We start from the raw sequence: 25,634 nt of genomic DNA, 5'->3' as shown, positions 1-25,634 counted from the left end.
TTGGACGGCGCGCCCGGCGGGGCGCAGGCAGCTCAGACGCGAAGCAGGCGGCGAGCGAGGCGCGGTGGCAAGGGCGCGTGGTCGGGGCTGCCGAGGATATCCTGCGCGCGGCGGCGGCGGCGGCTGCCCAGAGGGCGCCCCCCTGGCGCCTTCGCTGCTCCCCCTTCTCTCTTCCCCATGAGCCGGGCCGGGGGGCTGGCCGTGCATGTTGCTGCAGCTGCTGGCGGTGGGGAGGCGGCGCCGGCGCCGCGGACGGGTCTGCTGAGCGCTCCGCTCCCCGCGCCCGAGCCGCGAATGTGACCCTGCGCTCGGCTTGTGCGCCTCGGCTCCTGCGCCTCGCCATTCGGCTACTCCGAAGGAAGGAAGGAGGCAGCCGGACGGACGGCCGGCCAAGGGTGAGAGAGGCACCGCGGTGGGGAGGTGGGTGAACTGGATGACACGGGACCCTGCGTGTCGTGAGAAGAGGCGGGGGGTGAGGAGGTGGGAGAGAAGGGAAAACCTCTCCTCCGGACACGTGCAGGGGCGCTTTGCAAGTTGCTCTTGATGCCAGCCCTCGGAGAAAAAGTGTGTGAGGGCGGATGGGGAAAGGTGGGGCCGGTGCACGGGCACTTCACACGTTACACCGGGCACACAGCTGTCTCTGCACCGGTACTGGCGTGCGCTTGCCCGGCTCCTCGGCGGTGGACGCGGACTGTACACACTCCCGCAACCTTCCGCATGAAATAGGAAGGTCCAGCTCCAACGTTTGCGGGCGCGGATCTGTGCGCTCGTTGGATGTAACGTGGGAACATCACCGGAGAATTAAAAAGGTGGCGTACACGTGCGTATGAGGGATGGTGGGTTTTCTTCCCCCCGCCCTCTAACTTATTTATTTTTTAAAACTGGATGAAGAAGACTTGCATAACCAGTGTGGAGTTTTGGGGATCATGGAAGTGATGTGGGTCCGTCCCCCCACAACCGAGACGCTAGAGATAGGCCGGGGGAGGGGCGGTGCCATAAAAGACCCGGCCGTCTGCAGGCAATTTATTGGGACTTCAGTTCCAGAGAGTGCAGAGAAACGTAACTTCCAAGTAAACTGCGGGTGGTAGGATTGCAGGCGTTTCTGTTACAGCCTGGTGCAATGCGTGTGTGTGTCTATCTAAAGTTGCACATACACATCCCAAACCCCTCAAAATATTTGACGAGGTTGTTCTGCGTTACCGCATTGAATTGTTTTGGCTAAACAAAACGGGGGAAGTAAGTAAGGGTGATTCTTTGGAGCGGTTGTTTAGGGGAGTTCAGCAGAACTTACTGGAGAGTTGAGAGTCATTCTTGAGCACAAGAGAGCAGTACTGTATATATATATGCTCACATTTGCTGAACTCAAGAGAGAACTTTGGCTAGCTTGTTTGGAAGGGGGAGATTGTGCTCTTGTTTGTTTGTTTGTTTGTTTGTGTTGGGAGAATTGTTGAACCTTACTCCTAAGGGGAGCTGGCTTTGAGCCCAGCTCTAAGTTCCTCTAACCACTATGCTGCACTACCTCTCTTGCTTTGTACTCACTAGTATACGACATCAGCGTAGTCCTATGCTTGCCTGCTCCGAAGTGCTCCAAGGAGAGTGAGTTTAGGACTGCAGCCTGTATCTTTCTGCAGAACTGAAGTCATGGGATGGAGAGGGAGCCAAAATATGGGTTTTGATTGGGCAGATCTTTATCGTCCAGCATCCTGTTCTCACAGTGGCCACCCAGATTTCCATAGAAAAGCCCCCAAGCAGGAGATGAGCACAACTCTCCCTGCTTGCGATTCCAAGCAAATAGCATTCGGAGGCAGACCGTGTTGGCCGGTGGAGGTAGGACATAGAATCAGGGCTAGTAGCCAGGAACTTGCAGATGGACATTCATTTCCTTTCTTTCTGTTCCCTTAGACACAAGGAAGGGGTCAAGATGAAAGAGTGTCAATCAACTCCCCCCACTTCATGCAGTTTTTTTGGGGGGTGCATTAGTGGCTGTTCTTGCTCTTTGCTAGCTGGGAAATAAGGGAACCCCTGGCTGGTGCAGCTGATCTGAATGCAAGCATAAAAGCAGGTATAAGGTATAAGCAAACTCCGGCCCTCCAGATGTTTGGGACTACAATTCCCATCATCCCTGACCACTGGCCTTTGTTAGCTAGGGATGATTGGAATTGTAGTCTCAAACATCTGGAGGGCCGGAGTTTGCCTATGCCTGTGAGCTGGCAATACTCCCCCCTCTGCTCTGCATGGACCAGGGTCCTAAACAGAGGTGAGGAACCTCCAGCCCAGAAGCCAGGTGTGGCCCTCCAGACATCTCTACCTGGCCCTTGAAGCTCTGCTCAGGCCGCACCCCACCCAGGCCACACTTTCCCTCCCTGGAATATAGAATCATAGAATTGTAGCGTTGGAAATGACCCCAGGGGTCATCTAGTCCAACCCTCTGCAATGAGTCCGTTGCAGTTTGATCATGCTTCCTGACTGCTTGGATGGAGGACAGAGGAGGGAGAGTTTGAAATGAGCTGCTGTGCAAAGGTAAATTGTGTTTAGCCTCTGGCCCTGCCCACCACAGATGTGTGGCCCCCATAAGGGAATGCAAAAAGGTTGGGTCTGAAAAAGGTTGCTGAGGCTGGATCTTCAATATGCTCTAGGGTTGCCAGACTCAATAGAGGACAGGATTTCTGTGCCTTTAATTGCCCTGCTCTCTTTTGAGTCTGGAAACCTTAAAGAGAAACCAGCAGACCCTTTGCTTGGAAATTAAACAAAGGGTCTGCTGGTTTCTCTTTAAGGTTTCCAGACTCAAAAGAGAGCAGGGCAATTAAAGGCACAGAAGTCCTGTCCTCTACTGAGTCTCGCAACCCTAATATGCTCTGACATCCAGGCCTCAAAGAGCATTTGAGATGCACCTTTTGGGCTCATTTATATTCCCTGTGGCAATGTGCAGGCTTTATGGTTGTACAGAACTCTTTCTTTGCCCCAGGAGGATTACTCATAGTCCAAGATAATCAAAATCTTGTGCTGAGCTCAAGAATATGTATGAAGAGTGAGGGGCCTGAAGAACTGGGGCAAGTCATGCTTGCTCCATTGTTGCTGCACAGTTATTAGCTTGCATTTATACCCTGCCGCCTTCTAAGGATCACATGTTGATGTACGTGGTTCCCTTCACCCCCCATTTTATGCTCACAACAGCCCTGTGAAGTAGGCTAGACTGAGAAACAGCAACTGGCTTCAGGGCCAGGTGAGGATTACATAGAATTGTAGAGTTGGAAGGTACTCTGAGGATCATCTAGTCCTGGGTTTCCCGTATTTGGGTCTTCAGCTGTTGTTGGACTACAATTCCCATCATCCCTAGCTTGGTCAGGGATGATAGGAACTGTAGTCCAAAAACAGCTGGAGACCCAGGTTTGGGAAACTCTGATGTAGTCCAACTCCCTGCAATGCAGGAATATGCAACTGTCCCATATGGGGATGGAACCTGCAACCTTGGCGTTATCAGCACCATGCTCTAACCAACAGAGCTATCCAGGCTCTGGAACCCTGGTCTCCCCCTGGTCCTGGGTCTGACACGCTACACACGCTGGCTCTTGATGCAGTGTGTTTATATGCAAAGAACTCGGGCAAAGCTCACTTGGTCCACAGCTGCGGCAGATTGACAGCTCTGATCCCACCCCCCCCCCACCCCCTTAGCCCAGATGGAACTGACATGCTATTGATCTTTGCAGCGGGGGCAGGGCAGGGGGAGTGGGGGCTTAAATGCAAAGCTTCATTATTAGGACCACAGTGCTGGTGCTTCTCTAGAGAGAGATAGAGAATTAGCTCCATAGCAGACGGGCAGTCTGGAGCTGAGACTCGGGGGGGGGGGGATTAGGCTGGATATAGGGCAGTCAGGGGGGAGGGGCAGGGACAGGGGGCTGCATCCAGCATTAGGGGTGATTGATAGGGGGTTGAATGATGGGGGAGATCTGCTGGGGGTGTCTGCATGCCAGCCGCTGGAGATAGATGGCAGATGAGACTGAGATGATGGGATAAAGGGACAGAGAGTTGGAGGGGGGTAGGTGTCACCCAGAGGGGATTAAGAGTGGGACGGGCGGGGGTGGGGTGGATGTTGATGCAACACACACTGTTTCTGTGCGGTGATTGGGAGAGTGAGGTCATTGCTCATTTGCCTATCCCAGTTTCGGCACTGATCTCGGCAGCCACTTACAGAGAGGGCTGCTTAAGATAAATCTCACGTGGCTTACATACTATGGGTTGTCTCAACCAGCTTCTGCTCAAGAGTAGACCCGTTGAAATGAATGGGTTAATTTCGAGCAGAAGTTGACTACAGCCTCATACATTTAAAGGCCCGCCCCCTGCCCCAGAATCCCAGGAACTGCAGTTTGCTAAGGGTGCTGAGAGTTGTAGCTCTCTGTGAGGGGTGAACTACAGTTCCCAGAATTATTTGGGAGGCATGTGTTGTAAATCTATGTTATGTGTACAGGGTTATTGGTGGGGGAGGAGATATCCTTCTGCCAGCCTCTTCTCTCCCTCTGGGCTCTGTTTAGCCTTGGAGCTCTGTGTGTGTGTGTGTGTGTGTGTGTGTGTGTGTGTGTGTGTACGTACATGTGTGGAAGGGGTACATAGGAGCCCCCAAGGTCTAATGCTGAAGTGAATGATGGGTCTGGCATATTCCGTTTGCAGAGTTTGCATTGTTGGGCGGGGAGAGAGCAGAGCTTTTTGGCAGGCGAGGACCCTATGAGGAACGGCTTAGGGAGCTGGGTATGTTTAGCCTGGAGAAGAGAAGGTTAAGGGGTGATATGATAGCCATGTTCAAATATATAAAAGGATGTCATATAGAGGAGGGTGAAAGGTTGTTTTCTGCTGCTCCAGAGAAGCGGACACGGAGCAATGGATTCAAACTACAAGAAAGAAGATTCCACCTAAAGAACTTCCTGACAGTAAGAGCTGTTCGACAGTGGAATTTGCTACCAAGGAGTGTGGTGGAGGTCTTCTTTGGAGGTCTTTAAGCAGTGGATTGACAGGCATATGTCAAGAATGCTTTGATGGTGTTTCCTGCTCGGCAGGGGGTTGGACTGGTTGGCCCTTGTGGTCTCTCCCAACTCTACGATTCTATGACCCCATCACAGCTGGATCTGTTTATTATTGCTTAGTAAATGGGTGGCGCTTGCCTCCTCCCCACCCTTAAAAAACAAGCCGTGACTTCTCCGCACAAGCTCTCTTATTTACACTTGTTACTTCTCCGCACAAGCTCTCTTATTTACACTTGTTTATCCGGAGGATAACAGGATTTCCTCTGTGTTGAACCGATGCACTTATTACACTGGCAGCCTTGTCAAGCTGCGATGAAGGGCCGGACCCATGAAAATCCGGGTGGTGGCGTAGGGTGCCCTTGCCATGCCCATCTGTGTCCGCAGTGATTTATTTTCCTGATGAAGCCCAAAGGGATGCCTCTTTTGAAAACAAATAAAATCCACAAAGCAAGGGAAGCATGCAGCTTCAAATACATCCTTACATTCTTGGGTTAATGGAAGAGATCCAATGCAGAGTTTACCTTCCTACGAAATCTAGTAATCTCCTCAGTGATTTATTTATTTATTTTTGGTAAACCATTCTTTATTAAATCTATTTTTTTGCCTGAAGGAGACAGGGGTGGGCAACAGCAAGTACAGTGGTACCTCTACTTACGAATAACTCTACTTACGAATGTTTCTACTTACGAACAGAGCTCCATCCGCCATCTTGGATGTGGTTTAGATAGGATTTTTTTCTATTTATGAATTTTTAGATAGGGTTGCTTCGACTTACGAATTTTTTCTCCCAATGCATTCCTATGGGATTCGACTTACAATTTTTTTGACTTACAAATGTGCGTTCGGAACGCATTAAATTCGTAAGTAGAGGTACCACTGGACTAAAACGTCTTTTAAAAAATTCCAAATACAGACACCTGCTCTTTAAGGGCCAGGGGTCCACTCTTGAGCCCCAGGCCTGAGGTCTTCCCACTCTTGTTGTAAATGGAGCAACGCCTGCAATCAAAACAGCAATCAGATCACTAGCACATTTGCAAAGCTAAGCAGAATGGCCCTCATGGCCTCTCACTCAGGAATCTGTTCCCTAATATGAGAGGCGTGGGCAAAAGCTGGCTTGCTTGGTGGTGAGAGCTACATGCTCAGAGGCACTCTTTATCATTTGTGTATTTCCAGTGAGATGAGCCCTTGCTTTCAAAGCAGGTATCCATGATGAGGTTTGGCTGAAATAAAAGTGTTGCCCTACTACATCTGTGCTCCGATGCAATGATGGAGATGTTGGCAGGACACAGCACTGTTGATGCAGAAGGTCCCGGTTTCAATCCTCAGCATCTCCAGTTAAAAAAGAGCCAGGTAGCCAGATGCAGGAAAGACCTGTGCTCAAGACCCTGGAGAGTTGATGCTACTGGGCTAGGTGGACCAATCGCCTGACCTGATAGTCTAATCTGATAAAGCAAGACACTACGACCTGGAGCAGAAATAAGGGAACCCAGTGCCTTCTGGGTGCTGTTGGACTCCCAATTCCCATCAGCCTCAGCCAGCATGGCCAGAGGCAGGACAAGTTGTAGTCCAGCAACATCTGGAGGCCTGCAACTTTCTCCATCCCTGATGGGGACCAAGCATTGTGTCTTGTTATTGTCGGGAATAAAGCAACAACCCTTGCAATAAGTTAGCTGAACCAGTGGGATGGGAGGGTGATAAGACAGAAGGGCAACCTGTTCTTCCTCCTCTCTCTTAGTAACTGCTTGTTGATAAAGTAGATCACTTCCTTTCACGTTTTGCCTTTTTCTTGCTTCTTCTCCAAGTTCAGTCTGTAGCAGTATGGCTGCTGCATCTTGGTCATATTGTCAAACTTAGAATGGCTTTGTTCTCCACGTGTAGTAAACTTTTAAGTTGTATCGGCTCTTCTGACAAGCAGTCTTACCAGATTATTTCTCTCTGCACACCCCTGCAATATATTTACCAAATGTCCAACAGCTATGAACCACCAATTGGACTGCAGCCCACCCTCCTATCTTGCCAGTGTGCTCCACCCTTTTTTCTTTTCTTTTTTTAGTCCAGGACAATCGGGGAAGATTGTTCAGCTGACAGATGGGCTGCTAGAAGGTACCAAAGCTGCAGGGCAGGGGTGGATTTTGACGCAGACAGACCCTTGGTCTTTGTTATGCTCTCTTCCCCACCCCTCTCAGTTTGCTTTGTAGATCGGAGGTCACTTGCTAGTCCTTATGATTGCAGAGATAGATTTGAATATGCAGTAGCTGAAAATAAGGAGAAAGCCTGCAGTAGCCTTCAGTGGTTACCTATCCTTGGCCACAGAACCATGTATCCAACTAGGATTCAAATCGAGCCCTTCTGTCTTCTAAAAATACTTTTTTTTTTTTTACTCCTCCATGTCTCCGAACAGGGTCATAATTCCTCTTAACAGCCAAAATGTAGAGCGTTCTCTCTCACGTGCAGCATTGTGCAGACTAAGAGGAAACCATCGTGACAGTTCTGCATGCAAAGCACATTGCCATTATTAATTATTGCTCTGCAGCCACGTATCTTCGGCCGCCTGATCGCCGCTCAGCTGTCATTTGTTCCGTTATCAGTCAATGCAGCTTATTCCTTGGTTCTGGCGGGGAAAGATTGGGCAGAAATCCGACTCGCCAGCAAGTGCCACTGTGGCACGTGGCTGGGTCTGCTTTTGCTTCTGGAGCTGCAGCAGGGAAGAGAAATCTGCTTCAAGGGGCAGAGTTAGGTTTTTGCAGTAGCTCTGCAGTAGTGATTCCAGGCCTTTGAGTCCCTGGGTGGCTAGAATATTGATGGTGCCAGGAACTATAGAAAAGAACTGAATTTCCCCCCGTCAATCTGGAAGATTTGTGCAAGCTGATCTGGCACCTGAAACACAGAAGAGTGTCACCCAGGGCTTGGGAACGTATTTCAGCTGGAGGGCCAACTTAAACTTTCCAGGGGCCACATTCTATTGGCCCATCTAGTCCAGCATCCAGGCTGGGTGCCTAATGCAGTCCTCCATGCCATCATAAAACATCAGACATTAAAAACTTTCTGATACAGGGCTGCTTTCATATGTCTTCTGAAAGTTGTGTAGTTACTCATCTCCTCAAATATATAAAAGGATGTCATATAGAGGAGGGAGAAAGGTTGTTTTCTGCTGCTCCAGAGAAGCGGACATGGAGCAATGGATTCAAACTACAAGAAAGAAGATACCACCTAAACATTAGGAAGAACTTCCTGACAGTAAGAGCTGTTCGGCAGTGGAATTTGCTACCAAGGAGTGTGGTGGAGTCTCCTTCTTTGGAGGTCTTTAAGCAGAGGCTTGACAGCCATATGTCAAGAATGCTTTGATGGTGTTTCCTGCTTGGCAGGGGGTTGGACTGGATGGCCCTTGTGGTCTCTTCCAACTCTATGATTCTATGATGGGAAGGTGTTACATGGTCGCCACTACTGCTAAGGCCATGTGCTTGGTTCCCTATAACCTCATTTCTCGTAGCAAGGGAACCTCCAGAAGGCCCTCGGAGCTGGACCTCAGTGTCTGGGCTGAATGATGGGGGTGAAGATGCTCCTTCAGGTATACTGGGCCGAGGCCGCTTAGGGCTTTAAAGGTCAGTACCAACACTTGGAATTGTGCGTAGAAAAGTACTGGAAGCCAATGTAGATCTTTTAGGACCGGTGTTATATGGTCCCGGCGACCGCTCCCAGTCTAGCTGTTGCATTCTGGATTAGCTGTAGTTTCCGAATCACTTTCGAAGGTAGCCCCATGATGCCATTTGATTGCCTGGCATGGGAAATGGAGAAAAGCAAATGCACAAATCTCTGGCTTCTGCTTGGCTCAAATGTAGCCAATTGCACAAAATCACTCCTGTTACTCTGGCTCTTCCTGCCTTTGGGTGTGCAGCCCTCAGAAAGTTACACACAGTAGGATGCGACCCTCGAGCTGAAATAGCCTCTGAACCAGCCCAATCTAGTCTATTCTCACGGGGCAAAGCTGTACAGTGTCTTGGGCAGAGGAGGTGTTTCCTGTCAGCTGCTTCTAACCGACCTTTTCAGTGGGGGAGGCAGTTTCACACTAGCTTGCCCTGCCAGTTGTCTCCTTTATGGCATAAAGGAGATTTTCTACCCTGCCCAGCCCTATCTCAGTGGAAAGAGGAAATGAAATACAACTTGAGGCTGACTCTGAGTGGTTATCCATGCGGTGTGATCTCTCGGGAAACAGACTTGTCCTAGAATAGCTCAATCACATGGGGGGTACATGACATGAATAAAATATCCAGAAAAAATGAAGACGAAACCTCTTTGAAGGAGTGAGCAGCCTTGAAACCCTCTCTCATTACTTGTTTGGGCAACACTGAAGCAAAACAACTAGCGCCGAATAATTGCACACCCAGAGCTAAAGGCAGTGGGGAAAAAATGCAAGTTCTGATCATCTGACGGTTGCTCTAAAAGGCTGTTTATCACATCTCTTTCAAACATCCGTGCCGATTGGAATTGCTTCTCCGCACGGCTTTCCGTGAATCAATGCATTGTTTGATGTGCTGAGTACTGTACAATTTTTTTTCTTTATCTAAAAGTTAAATATACCTGTTTGGGTCATTGGTACGGCTTGCTAGGTAGAGCTTAGGTTGAGAACATTAAAGAGAGACCCTGTTGGGTCAGACCAAAGGCCTATCTTGGGGGGGGGGGAGACTGACCTTAGGTCCCAAGGACCAAATGCAGTACCTGAAACACACACACCCCGGGCCCTTGGGATTTTCCCCCCCCCCATGCCACACCTCTGACCAGCCTTGCTTCACACCCTCCTTGGGTGTTTTTGCATGGCTGGAATTGAACTCTTATAATTCCCATCTGCTTGCCTGGATGGCAGCTAGAGAGAGATGTGTGCAGAAACTAGCCAACTGTTGTTGTTGTTGTTGTTTAGTCGTTTAGTCGTGTCCGACTCTTCGTGACCCCATGGACCAGAGCACGCCAGGCACTCCTGTCTTGCACTGCCTCCCGCAGTTTGGTCAAACTCATGTTCGTAGCTTCGAGAACACTGTCCAACCATCTTGTCCTCTGTCGTCCCCTTCTCCTAGTGCCCTCAATCTTTCCCAACATCAGGGTCTTTTCCAAGGATTCTTCTCTTCTCATGAGGTGGCCAAAGTATTGGAGCCTCAGCTTCACGATCTGTCCTTCCAGGGAGCACTCAGGGCTGATTTCCTTAAGAATGGATAGGTTTGATCTTCTTGCAGTCCATGGGACTCTCAAGAGTCTCCTCCAGCACCATAATTCAAAAGCATCAATTCTTCGGCGATCAGCCTTCTTTATGGTCCAACTCTCACTTCCATACATCACTACTGGGAAAACCATAGCTTTAACTATACGGACCTTTGTCGGCAAGGTGATGTCTCTGCTTTTTAAGATGCTGTCTAGGTTTGTCATTGCTTTTCTCCCAAGAAGCAGGCGTCTTTTAATTTCGTGACTGCTGTCACCATCTGCAGTGATCAAGGAGCCCAAGAAAGTAAAATCTCTCACTGCCTCCATTTCTTCCCCTTCTATTTGCCAGGAGGTGATGGGACCAGTGGCCATGATCTTGGTTTTTTTGATGTTGAGCTTCAGACCATATTTTGCACTCTCCTCTTTCACCCTCATTAAAAGGTTCTTTAAATCCTCCTCGCTTTCTGCCATCAAGGTTGTGTCATCTGCATATCTGAGGTTGTTGATATTTCTTCCGGCAATCTTAATTCCGGCTTGGGATTCATCTAGTCCAGCCTTTCGCATGATGAATTCTGCATATAAGTTAAATAAGCAGGGAGACAATATACAACCTTGTCGTACTCCTTTCCCAATTTTGAACCAATCAGTTGTTCCATATCCAGTTCTAGCCAACTGTACAAACTAACATTTACATGTGTCACAGTGCCCAGTTCTGTCTCTGGTCCCACCCACCACTGGAAAGTAGCCCATCCACCCAAGGTGGTTGCCCAGAAGACAGCAAAGCTCTCTGGCAAAAAATGGTTCCCCATCCCTGCGCTACACCCACACTATACCTTCAAAGCACATTCCTTCCCTCAAAGAATTCTGGGAATTGTAGTTTATCTCAAAAGAGCAGGTGGCCCAGCTGTGTGCCTCGGTCTGGACGCTTTAGTTCTTTTGGCCACATATTGGGTGCTCACTTTTCTGAATGCTGCTTGGTTCAATAATAGCCAAAATAACCATTATCATTGCTTAGTAGTAGTAGTAATTTTATTACTTATATGGTGCCCATCCGACTGGGTTGCCCCAGCCACTCTGGGCGACTTCCAACATAATATAAACACGGAGCAAAATATCAAAGATTAAAAACTTCCCTATACAGGACTTTCTTCAGATGTCTTCTAAAAGTCAGATAGTTGTTTATTTCCTTGACATCTGACAGGAGGGTGTTCCACAGGACGGGCACCAATACCGAGAAGGCCCTCTGCCTGTAACTTCACTTCTCACTCTGAGGGAACTGCCAGAAGGCCCACAAAACAGTTAATAACAACCAATAATAATAATAATAATAATAATAATTTTATTTATACCCTTCCCTCCCCAGTCAAAACCAGGCTCAGGGCGGCTAACACCAATAAATTAAAATAAGACATAAAAGAAAAGAAAACAATTAATTAAAATACAGATTAAAATACAATATTAAAATTTAAATTATTATTATTATTATTATACAAGTATTAATAACAATTATTAGTTATCTGAAGAAGTATTAATAACAATACATTATTAGTATCTGAAGAAGTGTGCATGCACACGAAAGCTCATACCAAAATAAAATCTTAGTTGGTCTTTAAGGTGCTACTGAAGGAATTTTTTTCTACATTATTAGTTAGTTATTGATTATAGTTTCATTTGTGAACTGCTTCCTGCAAAGCCTCTCAAAGCGATTTAAACATTCAGAAAAATCATGCCTAAAACAACTGGATATCTATAAAAAGCGGTTTCAAACCCAATGCCACTACTGTGATCTATACATAACAAGCAAAGCAGGTCAAAGTTCTAGCCTGCTCAGGAATTATTATTTGGTATGAGGGAAGCACTCTATCATGTTAAGCCCCACCTGGAAATGTAACATGACGTAACATTCTCCTTCGTATCTCCTCGCCTTTTCTGGTTTCAGACAGGGAAAATGACCCCCTTCCCAACTGTGGCCCTCCTCCTCCTCCTCTTTGTGGTGGGCTACGGATCGTCGGAGAATTCCAGTACCTCCAGAGGGTGCGGCCTGGACCTTTTCCCTCAGTATGTCTACCTGTGTGACCTGGATGCCATCTGGGGGATCGTCGTGGAGGCGGTGGCCGGAGCTGGAGTCTTGACAACCCTGCTCCTCATGCTGATCTTGCTGGCAAGGTTGCCGTTCATCAAGGAAAAAGAGAAGAAGAGCCCCCTGGGGGTCCACTTCCTCTTCCTCTTTGGGACCCTGGGACTCTTTGGGTTGGCCTTCGCCTTCATTATCCAGGAGGATGAGACCATCTGCTCGGTCCGCCGTTTCGCCTGGGGGGTCCTCTTTGCGCTCTGCTTCTCGTGTTTGCTTGTCCAAGCCTGGAGGCTACGGAAACTCGTCCGGCACGGCAAGAGCCCGTCCGGGTGGCAGCTGGCCGGCGTCGCCGTCTGCTTTGCGCTGGTCCAAGTCATTATCGCAGCGGAGTGGCTGATACTGACGGTCGTGCGGGACGGGAAACAGGCCTGCCGTTATGAGCCGATGGATTTCGCGATGGCTTCCATCTACGTCATGTTTCTGATGGTGCTGGCCCTGGGCTTTTCTTTCTTCACAGTGTGCGGGAAGTTTAAGAAATGGAAGAAGAATGGAGTGTGCCTCATTCTAACCAGCTTTTTCTCAATCCTCCTTTGGGTTGCTTGGCTGACTATGTACCTGTATGGTAATAATGAACTGAGGAGAAGAGACCAATGGAGTGACCCCACTCTGGCAATAGCACTGGTGTCTAGCGGTTGGGTCTTCGTGATCTTCCATGCTATCCCGGAGGTTCATTGCTCCATCCTCCCATCCCAGCAGGAAAACACACCTAATTATTTTGATACTTCGCAACCGCGAATGCGGGAGACTGCTTTTGAGGACGACCTGCAGCTTCCGCGGAGCTACATGGAAAACAAAGCCTTTTCGATGGATGAGCATAATGCAGGTAAGACGCTTAAACCACAATGTGTTCTTTGCAGGGCAGGGATGGGTCTCCCACAGCCCTCAAAATTGTTGTAGGGACTACGATTCCCATCATCCCTGCCCATCGGCTGCGCTGTTTAGGACTGAGGGGGACTTGGAGTCCAGCAACATTTGGATGGTTACAGGTTACCCATCCCATATTTATTTAGCGCATTATAATAAAGATGTATTTGGCAGGCAGGAATGTGTTCTGTAGAAAGGCAATTGTGGTGGCGAGTTTTGAGGTGGTGAGAGGGCCTGCTTGACCACATGCCCCAAATGTCTCCATAGTTGCCTTTGGAGGAGATCTAAGGGATGTTGTAGATCCACTAGAACTTATATTTTTGTAGTTAAATGGGTGGTGGGTGCATAATATTTATAGTTCACATGTAGCGATTACTGAGACGGCATCTAGTTGAGTGAAACCATTCTGCCGGTTGCCGCTGACGTGGCTGGTCTTGGTATGTTAGAATGACAAGCAATGTTGGAAACTCCGATATATATGCTAGGTGGCAAATGGCTCTGTAAACCAAGGTTGCCATCAGCAAAATGGATTATCTAGTTGCCATTTTGGGGCAGGGTGGCTCTAAAGTCTTTATTTTTCAAATGATGGACTGACTGTGATTGATTAAACATCTGACTAGTTCAGATGACAGCCTTGAGCTAGGCTAAGAGCTTTGAGAAATCAGAGAAGAAAAGTCACTTGATCAGGGACAGCCCACATCTATTTCGGCCGATTCCTACCTCTCTCTTTTTCAAGGGTGACTGCTTCTGCTCAGGCTGCACAGAAAAAGCAATTTGGTTCCGGAAACTCATTCTGATTGTGTAGATGAAATATAACTGATAGAATTCTACAGGATGAGGAAGGAATGTGTAAAAACAGTCCAGATCCAATGATCCCCAGATGGTGGAGATGTCAGGCACCATCCTGGCACCCAGGCATCTTCACTTGGTCACAAGTGGTTGAAAGCCAGGCGCAAAAATGCGCCTGGCGCCTGGCTAATTTCGAACACGGCTTTTGAGGTGAGGTGACCAGAAATGTGCAACACATTCCAAATGCAGTCACCTCATAGCATATCTTGTGGGTTTTTATGTTTCCTTCTAGTATAACACTCCCCCCCCTCAAATTCTGTGATCAAGTTATATGCTACAGCTAGGATAGCTTGCCTTATGCTCTGTGCTACTGACTTTTGAGAGGCTAAATGTTTCCGCATGCTCTTTCTGAGGTGTAAGGTGACAAGAGCAACCAGCTCTGGTGTGGGGTTCAATATTCTAACGTGGTTGGGAAAGAAAGGGAAACATTTGTGATTGGTTATGAGCACATCCTTGCATTAGAGAAGATAGTGCAGGTCAGGTTATCCTATATAATAAAGTGCAAGTGTCTCTGCGTCCAGTTTTCCCGTGTGTCCCTGGGTTACTGCGCATGTACCCCAGGGACACAGGGATTGGACGGAGAGACAACCAGGGACACAGGGATTGGACGTGCACGCTCTCCCCCCCCAACCCCTCTGCCAACCGCCGCTCCCCACCAGACAAGCGCCTCACTGTGCTTGCGGTAAAGAGCGAGGAGGAGGAGGAGGAGGCTGCTTTTTTCCCCTTCCCCCCCTACGCTCCCCCCCCCGGTGACCAGCAGACCAAGGGGGCAGGGAGGGGCGCCGGGGGAAGCCGCAGGTTCTGCTATCCGAGAAGGGGCTTGGTACCTTGGATGCCGGTCTGGTGGGACATGATGGCAAGCAGCCGGCAGGAACCGCCGCTTCTCGGGCCGGGGGCAAAGGCAGGAAGCGGCGCTGGGTAAAGAGAGCGTGTAGACCGGCGCACACATGACGTGCCGTCGCCACTCAGCGCCTTGCTTGACTTCGCCCCGGCGGAGGCTCCTTCCGGCCAGGCAGCGGCACCAGGACTCGGGCTGGAGACACTGGGGAAGCGGCAGAGTCCCTCCGCGCCGCCCGCCGCCGCCTCCCTCAGCGACGGGGCGTCCGAGGCGGCACAAACAGGCAGCCAGGCACTCGCGCGGGCAGCCCCTGATCCGAGGACGGGGTCCTTGCTGGGTACAGCAACATGGCGGCGCTGTGCCCAGCGAGCTCACGCTTCCTGCACAAGCCCGGGCTCTGCCGTACAGCGCGGGCCCTGTCTTCAGGTACAGGGATCCCCGATGGTCGGCGGGTGTCGCAGGTGGGCGGAGACTGAGCAAGCGCCTCTGCAAAGCTGGGCTGGAGAGGAGAGGACCCTGGCAGAGTTGCTCGGTCCCCTGGCAGGCAGGAAACCAACTGGGGAAGCCTTCCCAGTATGTTCTAGCGCCCATTTACTTAACGGGCTGAATGACCACTAGTTACAGAATAAATGGATTCCTGTTGTACATACAGCAGGCAGAGAAGTTTTGAAGGATGTGTAATGGGTATTGTTCAGGCCGTAATAATAACATAAGCAGGGCCTTGCTGGATCAGGCCAAGATTCCACCTAGTCCAGCATCCTGGAGCCCTTCCAGATGTACCGTTAGTAGCACTATAACTGCTTGGGATCTATCCCACCCCCCACATTGCATCATTATATCACTATTCCGGAATACTGCAGTCATCAAACCAGTTTTTCTTCTATCACAGAAAAATGCAACGTTTGTGAAAGACCTGGAATATGTTCTGCAATATGTCCATTGTGAGGAAGGTGCCTTGTGCAATTTTCCCACATTTTGTCCGGCATTTGGGGTGTGCTTTAAGCAGCTTCTGTTTCGTGCCTTTTCTAAGAGGATTGGACAAATTCATGGAGGATAAGCCTATCAATGGCTACTATCCATGATGACTATGCTCCATGGTTGAAGGCAGTAATGCTATTGAATAGCAGTCGCTGTGAACCGCAGGAAGGGCGACTCCTCTCATCCTCAGGTCCTGCTTGCGGGTTTCCCAGGCACATCTGGGCAACAGGGTAACAGGATGCTGCTGGACCAGATGAGTAATTGGCCGGATCCAGCAGGCTCTTCTTATGCTCTTACGTTCCCCCTCACGCTTTTTTGACAAGAGCTTATCCATAGCTAAGATCCAAACAGTGAACTCAAGAAGTTCCTGCAGCCTAACCTCGGGAATCCTGTGAACGCGCGATCAATCCATTTATTCTGTAATAACCTGACCTGCATCTTCTCTAATGCAAGGATGTGCTCATAACCAATCCCATTTGCCGATTGAATGAACAAGAGAATGGAAGCGACATGGCTGCAGCTACAAAACGTTTCTCAGTGTTGGAAACTCTTGGTAAATAAGCTAGGGGGCAAATGGCTCTGTAAAACAAGGTTGCAGTCGCCAAAATGAAATGTCCAGTTGCCGTTTCTGGGCAAGACGGCTCTAGGGTCTTCTTCTTTTTTCAAATGATGGACTGATTGTGGTTGATTCTCGGTTAAACATCTGGCTAGTTCAGATGACACCCTTGACCTAGGTTAAGAACATGGGAAACTTAAAGAAGAAAAGTCACTTTATCCAGGGACACAGTCCACGTGTCTATTGGCCTGTTTCTACAGGATGTGGTATTAGTGTGTGAGGAAAAGATCCAGTGACCCCCACGCACGTACCACCAGATGATGGAGATGTCAGGCGCCATCCTGGCACCCGGGCATCTTCACTTGGTCACAAGCGTCCAATAGGCAGGTGCAAAATTTGCCTGGGCCTGGCTAATTTTGAACACTGTTTCCAACCTGAACACATCCTTTTCATTGGTGTGTATAAGGAAAAAAGCACCACCATCCTTCAAAAAAACAAAAAACAAACAAAACCAACCAGTGGTGTGTATCTGTTGGTGTGGACAACATGCTACAAATTTTCTCCCATAAACATTGGAGTGGCCAGCAGCCATATTGTTCTAAACAAAGCATCTGCAGGAGCCACCCAGATAATTCTGGGAAGCTCACAAGTGGATGTGATCCTTAATAATAATAATAATAATAATAATAATAATAATAATAATTTATTTATACCCTGCCCATCTGGCTGAGTCTCCCCAGCCACTCTGGGCGGCTCCCAATCGAGTATTAAAACAATACAGCATTAAATATTAAAAGCTTCCCTAAACAGGGCTGCCTTCAGATGTCTTTTAAAATTAGGATAGCTGCTTATTTCCTTGACATCTGATGGAAGGGCGTTCCACAGGGCGGGTGCTGCTACCAAGAAGGCCCTCTGTCTGGTTCCCTGTAACCTCACTTCTCGCAATGAGGGAACCCCCAGAAGGCCCTTGGCGCTGGATCTCAGTGTCCGGGCTGAACGATGGGGGTGGAGACGCTCCTTCAAGTATACAGGACCGAGGCCGTTTAGGGCTTTAAAGGTCAACACCAACACTTTGAATTGTGCTCGGAAACATACTGGGAGCCAGTGTAGATCTCTCAGGACCGGTGTTATGTGGTCCCGGTGGCCGCTCCCAGTTACCAGTCTAGCTGCCGCATTCTGGATTAGTTGCAGTTTCCGGGTCACCTTCATCAAAGGTAGCCCCATGTATGAGGAGTACTGTAAGAGACTCCTTCTTTACAGTTGTGAAATGTTGGCAGGCATGTGTCTAAGGGATAGAAATGATCTATACATCTTGTTTGGATACACTCAGCTTGGATGCTGATGTAATAGTCATAAAACATGGGGCCATTTGCTTTTAGAGCATTGTGCTGACCCACTGAGCTGTCTCTCGCTTCTCGCATCACCTTTCCGACACTTGGGTTGGGGACGGAGTCTGCAATAGAGCAATCTTTTTGAGAGCTGGGCACCACTCAGGCCTGCAGCGACCGCCCCAGATTGCCAAGGATGACAGCCATGTAATTCAGCTTAAAGGGACGAGGCTAATCAACCAGGAGCCTGTTCCCGCTGTGAAAAGATTATCCTATCAGGCGCAGGAGAGAGACACACATGCAGTAATCCAGGCATACCCTCCGTCCCATCTGCTCGGACATGAAGGATGTAGCAGGGGCAACAGTTTTGTCCAAACAGAGACAGCATGGCAGCTTCCTAGGGCATTCTCTCCAATCTTGCTCATCCCACTTCTGAGCAGTGAGAAATTTCAGGGTTACAGTCCGGGGTTCAGTTTCCCGTAGAATTAGGTTACTGGAGCCTTGTTATTTTTGTGATTGTTTTGGTGGTGGTGCCTGTGATGCCTAACCTGTGTTTCTCCCTATGAGAATGGACTTCAACTCCTCTTAGTCCCACACAGCATGGTCAGTACTTAGGGATGATGGGAGTTGTAGTACAACAACCCCTGGAAGGCCACATCAACTATCTAAAAACAAAGTGTGCCTTTTCTTTTCCTTGGAATGATTGGTGACATAAAAAGCGGCCTTATAAGTTGTTTTAAGCTGTGTTTTATGTGTTTTAATGTGGTAACCTGGGACGCAGGTGGCACTCTGGGTTAAACCACAGAGCCTAGGGCTTGCTGATCAGAAGTCGGCGGTTCAAACCCTGCAACAGGGTGAACTCCTGTTGCTCAGTCCCAGCTCCTGCCCACCTAGCAGTTCGAAAGCACATCAGCTCCTGCCCAAGTAAATAAATAGGGATCGCTCCGGCGGGAAGGTAAATGGCGTTTCCGTGCGCTGCTCTGGTTCGCCAGAAGCAGCTTTTTTCATGCTGGCCACATGACCCGGAAGCTGTCTGTGGACAAACGCCGGCTCCCTCGGCCTATAGAGCGAGATGAGCGCCGCAACCCCAGAGTCGGACACAACTGGACCCGATGGTCAGGGGCCCCTTTACCTTTACCTTTAAATGACCGTGTTACACCTCAGGGAAAGCTTTCCTAGGCAGAAATGTGTTCAGTAGGCACCAAACTATCCATAACAGGTTTAAGAGGGCAGTGAAGGAGGAGAGGTTGTTGCCATGTGCAGAAATGAACTAGGGTGGCGACCAAATAAAAACCAGAAGTTCAGGGTGTATGTAGTGTCTCAAATAAGAACCATCCTCTTTATTCAATAGCACCTCAATGGTGTCCAGCAAGAGAGGATTTTTATTTCTAGTGTAAGAGGCTGCTGGGATTTCTTCTGGGGTGTAATTTTTGCCCAGATGCAGAAGATGCGAACCAGGGGCTTGCTGTGCAACGCCTTCTGGTGTGCCTAGCAGTGTAGCACACAGTCCTGGGCTGTCCAGTATTTTAATGTCTTTTGGCTGTCCGGTTAACTTTGTCCTTTGATACAGAAGCAACACAAAATTCTAGCTCATCAGGAACAACTGAAAATTGGTCACGCTGCTGGAACCAACCACATTACAGGTCACTACCATCGAGTAGCCAATCAGATTACAAATGGGCACCCACTGGCAGAATTCCAGGGAAGATTAATCGCTGTTCACCTGCACTGAACCCATCAGTGGGTAGATTTAAATGAACACTCCTGCTGTCTGGAAACTGTGTCTGTCCTCTCCCCCCTTTGTTGTTTTTGGCTCAGATTAACACGGAAAGGAAAGCCTCTCCCCAACATCTGCCCAAGTCTGGATATTTGTGATTCTTTCAGTCTATATTTTCACCATCTGCATTAAAAGTTGCAGATTGCAGCAAGCTTGCTAGATGTTATTTCACAAATAATAGTTACGTATATAGAATATATTGGAAGCTTCCCAGTGGAATGGGATATGAGAAACCAAATATTGCCTGACCTCCCATCTTTTTTTTGCTATGACCAAAATTGAGAGCTCCTTCTTTTCTAAAACATCTGTAATACTATATACAGTACATTCGTCTAGGCCAGGCATCCCCAAACTTCGGCCCTCCAGATGTTTTGGACTACAATTCCCATCTTCCCCGACCACTGGTCCTGTTAGCTAGGGATCATGGGAGTTGTAGGCCAAAACATCTGGAGGGTCGCAGTTTGGGGATGCCTGGTCTAGGCATGACAGCAAAGTGGGGATTCCTTCTGAGTCAAGAAGCAGGATTGCCATGCACTTCTGTCAGCAAAGTGGGAAAATATTTGCTCTTTGCTGTCCCAGAAGCAGTGGAGGCTGGTCCATTAGAGTGAATGGAGCTCTGCCCCACCAGCCTCAGTCTCTCTCCAGCCATCCTCCAACTGCCTGCCTCCTCTGTGCTGCCCTTGTAGAGTTCAGCAGGGAGGAGGATGGGGCAAAAGTAGGCTCTAGCCCTGCCTGCCATTGGTTCTGGCTCCCCCTACTGTCGGTCCTCCAGCAGTCCACCCTACCAGTCCCAATGGGCGCCAGCCATTACTATTAGTCAGAAGACAAGAGTCTATCTAATGGGCTTAAGTAGATTTAAGTGGGTAGATTTCAGTGAAACTTTAGGAAGACCTTCTCTTGACCAGATATAAAAAAGGTGTAGATTGGGAGAAATGCACAATAAAATGCTGGTGAATTTTTATTAGGATTTTTTTCTTTTTTTAAAAAAACTGCAGATACTTTCACAATGTTTTGAATTGCTTTGACTCTTGATTTTTTTGTAGGGTTAAATTCATTGGCTTTTCATTTCATTGTGGTGTAACTTTCTCAGCTTTGTATCTTTCTGAACTGGTACTTTATAAGAGAGATAAATTGATATAAAAAAAACCTCATGAAATGAAAAGTAAGCAATTGTTTTTTGGGTGACAGACGGACAGCAAACTGATGTAGAAATGTGAAGAACTGAATTTAAGATTGGAAAAATGAGAAACCGAGAGAAACTGAAATCACTAGATTTTTCCATCTCTAGTTGCTATCTATGAAGTTTAGGAATAAGGTTTTCCTGCTAGTCTTTGTACTTCCATGTGATGAAATATTTGGGCAGATCCACATTATACATTTGAAGTGCATTCAGTGCATCTTTAAAGCACACATCTTTCCCCAAAGAATCCTGGGAACTGTAGTTTACCCCACACAGACCCCAGCACCCCTAGCAAACTACAGATCCCATGATTCTTTTGGGGACATCTTGTGCTTTAAATGTGCTTTGGAAGCGCTTTAAATATATGGCATGGATAGGATATGCTCTCTGTTTCAATACTCAAAGGTAGTATTATTCCCATCATTTCCGAGGTTTAGGATGTGAGTGCAGGTGATCCTTAGGTAATCAAAACAGTAGTAAAGGGGAAGGTATCAGCAGGTCTCAGGGAGGGAGCAGAGATCCCTAAGGTTGGCAGAGGTACATAAAATCTTTAGAGTTGGGAAAAATAAGGCAAAGGTGTGGAAATGGCCCAATGAAGACTGGGCATGGTCAGTGATCACAGAACGTTGACTGGTTGATGGAAGGTGGCATGTGTGGAAAACCTGGCAAGGATTGAAATGGAATGGAGTTGGCTGGAATCCTCAATGAGGAGCACTTTGTGCTGCAACACTCGGTTGCACCTACCACCCGCAGCGGCCATTAGGATATCAACCTGCTCGCAGATGTCCCAGAGGCATCTGGTGGGCCAGTAAGGGAAACAGGATACAGTTCTTTTTTAATATTTCCAGAATGCAAAAATCTTTCTTTTACCTGTCTTTTCTTTCTCCCCACCGCGCACCCCAAAATATACCACACACAGCTTTGCGGACTGCAGGATTTCGCAACGGCAGCCTGGGTAGCCGTCCCGGCGCCCCCTTTAGAAGCAACGTCTACCAGCCCACTGAGATGGCAGTTGTCCTGAATGGTGGGACTGTAAGTATCAAAATGTGACACTAGAAGATGCTGCCTTTTAGGGTGAATGCCCAACCTCTGGTTTCAACTCAGAACTTTATTCAATTGGATGCTTACACATTTTGCGGGGGGGGGGGGGCAGGGTAGACTGGGGACATGAAAGGCTCAAATAATAAGTATTGTATGCAGAAGATGACTTAAATCCCAAATTTTCCTGACATTGTTGGGCCGTTTAGCTTTTGCTGCTAAGATTGTTCTTTTCAGGATTGGTCCAAATAATGTCATTCCCCCACCCCCTCTCTCTTAAATGAGCCGTATCTCAATGTCCACCGTTAACAGCAATTCAGGTGTCTGGTTTTTTATTTTTTAAAAATTGCAACACACATCTGGGTTTTGTTTCCTTTTTGAAAAGCCAGCACTTTTCCTACAAAGGCCCTCTTTCGCTGAGGACATTACCCCCTTTCCTTATGATAGTCTCTCCCCCCCCCCCACCCGCCTGTCTTGAGCTCCTGATAGAAACACACTGCTTCAAACAGAAGCCCACACAAGAGAGTTCACTCAAAGGGGGGGGGTGTCAGTGTGGCCTTGGAATGGGAGCTGCTCTCTTAATCTTCAGCCAGGTCACTGCGAGAGTGGCTTACGGAGAGATCTGGAGCCAAACAGCCTCCTTACATCTCATTTGCATTGCGTGTGTTTAAGTGTGCCCAAGAAACTCCATAGGCCGCTTTTGTGTGTGCTCACTCTCACCGGCTTGCTGATGAAAGAAAAACGCTCATCCCCCCCCCACCCACTTTTTTTAAAAATTCCATGCCTACATACATGCTGCTTAAAAGGCTGCTCATGAGCCAGCTTCCGCTCCATGCAAGTTGGGCTGTTTTGTTTTATTATCATTGGGTTGTTGTTGTTTTTTTGCTAATACCATAATGCAGATTTACACGCAATCTTTTTTCAAAAAATGCACAAATATTATCATCAGTTTGTAAGGTCTGTTCCCCAGCCTGCTGCCAGCCCTGTTCACTCAGCAGGAGGGGGGTGGGGAGACACTTTTGGACAGAGCCGCTGAGAGCCAGATTGGCCACTGTGAGGATATAACCAGTTGGGGGGGGGGCTCAAGAGTGGCTCTCTGCAGCTAATACTGCTTTGAGCTAATACCATTCCGAGCTGCAATAAACTGCCCTCTCCCTCCCTCCCCAAGCCACAATTTAGTTGATTGTACTGGCTGCAACTTGGCTAGGTCTGAAAGGGGCAGTTTGCTTTTGCGGCCTTTCCCTAGGAGTCAACGCTAGATTTAGAAACATCCGCTAAGTGCCATGATTGAGGCTGAGATTTGCACACCACAAGACTAAAATCTAGCTGCGGTTCAGTTTATCCACTCAATATTCATCACCCACAAGAAATATTTTTGAAAGTTGAGTTTCTTCCCCTGCTCGCTTGTAGGTGCCCGTGCTTTGGGCAATGGAAGCTGGTCCAATGCAATGAATGGGGGTCTGCCATACTGACCTCAGGCAGCTCCCACCTGTCTGCCTTCTTACATACAACCGGTCCAGCTGGTACCCCTGGCTATCACCTTCCTCCTCTTGTCTCAGATTTGCCCTTGTAGGAGGAAGGGGACCAAGCTAGGACAAGTCTGCCATTAGCTCTAGGGCCACCTACTGTTGGCTTCCCTGCCTTCTGGCCTACCAGTCCCAGTGGGTACCAGTCAATACAAGCCTTGACCCAGCTCACTGAGGTAGTCAGCCTGAGTCTGGATTGTGCCATTTCCAGGCTGCATGACTGAAAGCTATCATGTCCGAGGGGAAGGCTAGTCTAGAAGCCTTCTTCTTGGGAGACATCATAATTTGGTGGTCCCGGATTCATTCCCTGAAATATTCTCCAGAAGGGACGGGAAAGGGCTGGAGATCCCAGAAGCCGTGATCCTCTCTGCTAGAATTTGGTGATGTTGTCCTTCAGCAGTAGAATGCTGCTTCATAGTGTTCATAAAGAAAAGGATGGGTATGCAGCCCAGAAGTTGTCCACCTCGCTGACAGCTAGGTCTTTGCAGAGGATGTTACAAAAACCCCACGGGTTGTCTCCAAGTGATCCCTATTCAGAGCAGGCCTGCTGAAAGTCATGGACCAGCAGTGACCATGCCCATTAATTCCAACTCTCGAGTAGGACTTAACATTGGCTACAGCCCTTAGCATACTGACTGACCATGGTGTTAATTTAGGATGGCTCTGTGTGCTTTTGTGTATATAATGTAGCCTGTCTTAAGTGATTTCTTAATGGTCTAGAATGCTTAGTTATGGCTTTATTATCCTTATTTCCAGATTCCAACTGCTCCACCAAGTTACACTGGAAGACACCTTTGGTGAAAAAGCTTATAAGCTGTAGAGGATATGAGAGAGACAGAGAGAGATTTTATTTCCTGGCAGTGTGTGTTGTTTTATTTTTTTTCTGAAGGAAGAGTGAATAGTCCTAGCACAGGACATCAGCAGTGCGGGGGGGGGGACCCATCCGAGGAGCATGGAAGATCCTAGACCTGATAGCTTGTTGTTGTTTTAAAAATAAAAATAAAAATGTGAGCGCCGTTTGAATTGATAAGCTAACCACAAAAGCAAAACCTCTGCAGTGAAATATAAGCTAAAAACTAAGTTTAAAAATAGATGTAGGCGCACTCTTCCAAAAATAAAAACGGGAGAAAGGGGACACGGTGTTCAGAAATGGCAAGGCAACTCTCTGCTGCAATTGTTCGGTCATCCAAGTTTTGAGATGAAGAAGATAGAACAAAAAAAGTCCTTAATTCAGATTGCCGCTGCGCTCAGCCCGGCAGGCTTTCTTACAACTTAACTGGCCATCTTGGAAAGATGAGAGTGGTCGTAGGGTCAATAAAATGAAATAAAATAAAATCCATTTAGAATAGTGTTTCCTGATCATCCCGGGCCCTTTTTTAAGGTCATTTCTCTCTCGAAAATGAAGGAAAGTACCACTGTGTATATACTGGGTTTCTAAGGCGAGCTGTACAAGGGTGAGGAACCAAGTGTTGGCTGATACATGACGGCTGGCCTGCCACTCTCCCCCCCCCCCGGAAGCACCCTAGGAAGTTGCACAGCAACCTTCCTACGTAAAGGGGGCGGGGCTCTGTTTGCTCCACCTCTTTTGCACATGGCCATGTCGAAGGCGGCACTTGCTAACTTGCTATTAAATCGTGTTGTGCGGAAGGGGTGGGGAGAGAGAGGACAGGCCAAGGCGATTGTAGCTCATAAGTGTGTCCAAGAAGTGGAACCAGACACACACAGGCAATCTAGGAAAGCTGAGGTGCCCCTTGGGCAGGGTTCACTGGAAAACATTGGATTCCCCCGTCACTCTCCTCCCATCTCCAGTTTAGCACTGGAGTCTCATTGAAGTCTCAATGGGTTGTTCATTTCCTTGTGTGCTTTTTTTAATGGAGAATTTTATTCCTTTGTGTGTTTTCTAATGGGATTATTTTCATGTGGGGGTTGGGAACGAAGTGTGTTGTTGCTTCCCCACCCCCTTTCACCAGAGGGTCCCATGTGCCTGCCTGCCTTTTCACATTTTTATGGTTTTAAGGATGTTCGCTAGAGCATCCCTTCATTTGTTTAGCATCGAACGCATATTGGGCATGCAAACCGCCATCACATCCTCCAGTCAAGCATTGTGCCCTGCTTTCCTACAGAAAAAAAGCAATTGAGGTTTGCTTGTGTTGTTTATTTTTTAAACACAAACAAACACACACACACATTACATGAAGTTGCAAAGTATGCGGAAGGATGGAATTCTTTTGCATCTGTTCTCATAAATATATTTCTATTTTCAAATGGCGAATATAAATGATAATGTAACAAAATAAAGACCACATAACAGAGTAGCTTTGCAAGGCCGTATCCTGCAAAGGAAAGAAGACAGGTTTTTTT

The 25,634-nt window shown here is 48.0% G+C and overlaps 1 protein-coding gene across 4 annotated transcripts; it reads left to right on the top strand.

Annotated features, from left to right (window-relative positions):
• Nucleotides 1-25,634, top strand: GPRC5B (G protein-coupled receptor class C group 5 member B). 4 transcript variants are annotated; one of them, XM_035131205.3, is made up of 4 exons: nucleotides 1-395; nucleotides 12,145-13,162; nucleotides 21,629-21,741; nucleotides 24,030-25,634. In XM_035131205.3, exons 2-4 carry the CDS (start codon nucleotides 12,154-12,156, stop codon nucleotides 24,072-24,074), a joined length of 1,167 nt encoding a protein of 388 aa, XP_034987096.1. In that variant the 5' UTR covers nucleotides 1-395; nucleotides 12,145-12,153; the 3' UTR covers nucleotides 24,075-25,634. The 4 variants fall into 4 exon arrangements, with proteins under 4 accessions (XP_034987096.1, XP_034987097.1, XP_034987095.1 ...); XM_035131206.3 differs by having other exon boundaries at nucleotides 35-420; XM_035131204.3 differs by lacking the exon at nucleotides 1-395 and adding an exon at nucleotides 515-809.

The sequence above is a fragment of the Zootoca vivipara genome, chromosome 13 (assembly GCF_965207765.1).
Source record: "Zootoca vivipara chromosome 13, rZooViv2.hap1.1, whole genome shotgun sequence".
NCBI classification, from domain to species: domain Eukaryota; kingdom Metazoa; phylum Chordata; class Lepidosauria; order Squamata; family Lacertidae; genus Zootoca; species Zootoca vivipara.
The sequence above is the reverse complement of the archived record's forward strand: the minus strand, read 5'-3'. Positions and strand labels throughout refer to the sequence as shown.

Bases quoted from the DNA above. Each gene is read 5' to 3' on its own strand.
- GPRC5B (XM_035131204.3), top strand. From the start codon at position 579: ATGGGGAAAGGTGGGGCCGGTGCACGGGCACTTCACACGTTACACCGG. The intron at 13,163-21,628 runs GTAAGACGCTTA...TACCACACACAG, and splicing joins GATGGATGAGCATAATGCAG to CTTTGCGGACTGCAGGATTT. The intron at 21,742-24,029 runs GTAAGTATCAAA...CCTTATTTCCAG, and splicing joins TTGTCCTGAATGGTGGGACT to ATTCCAACTGCTCCACCAAG.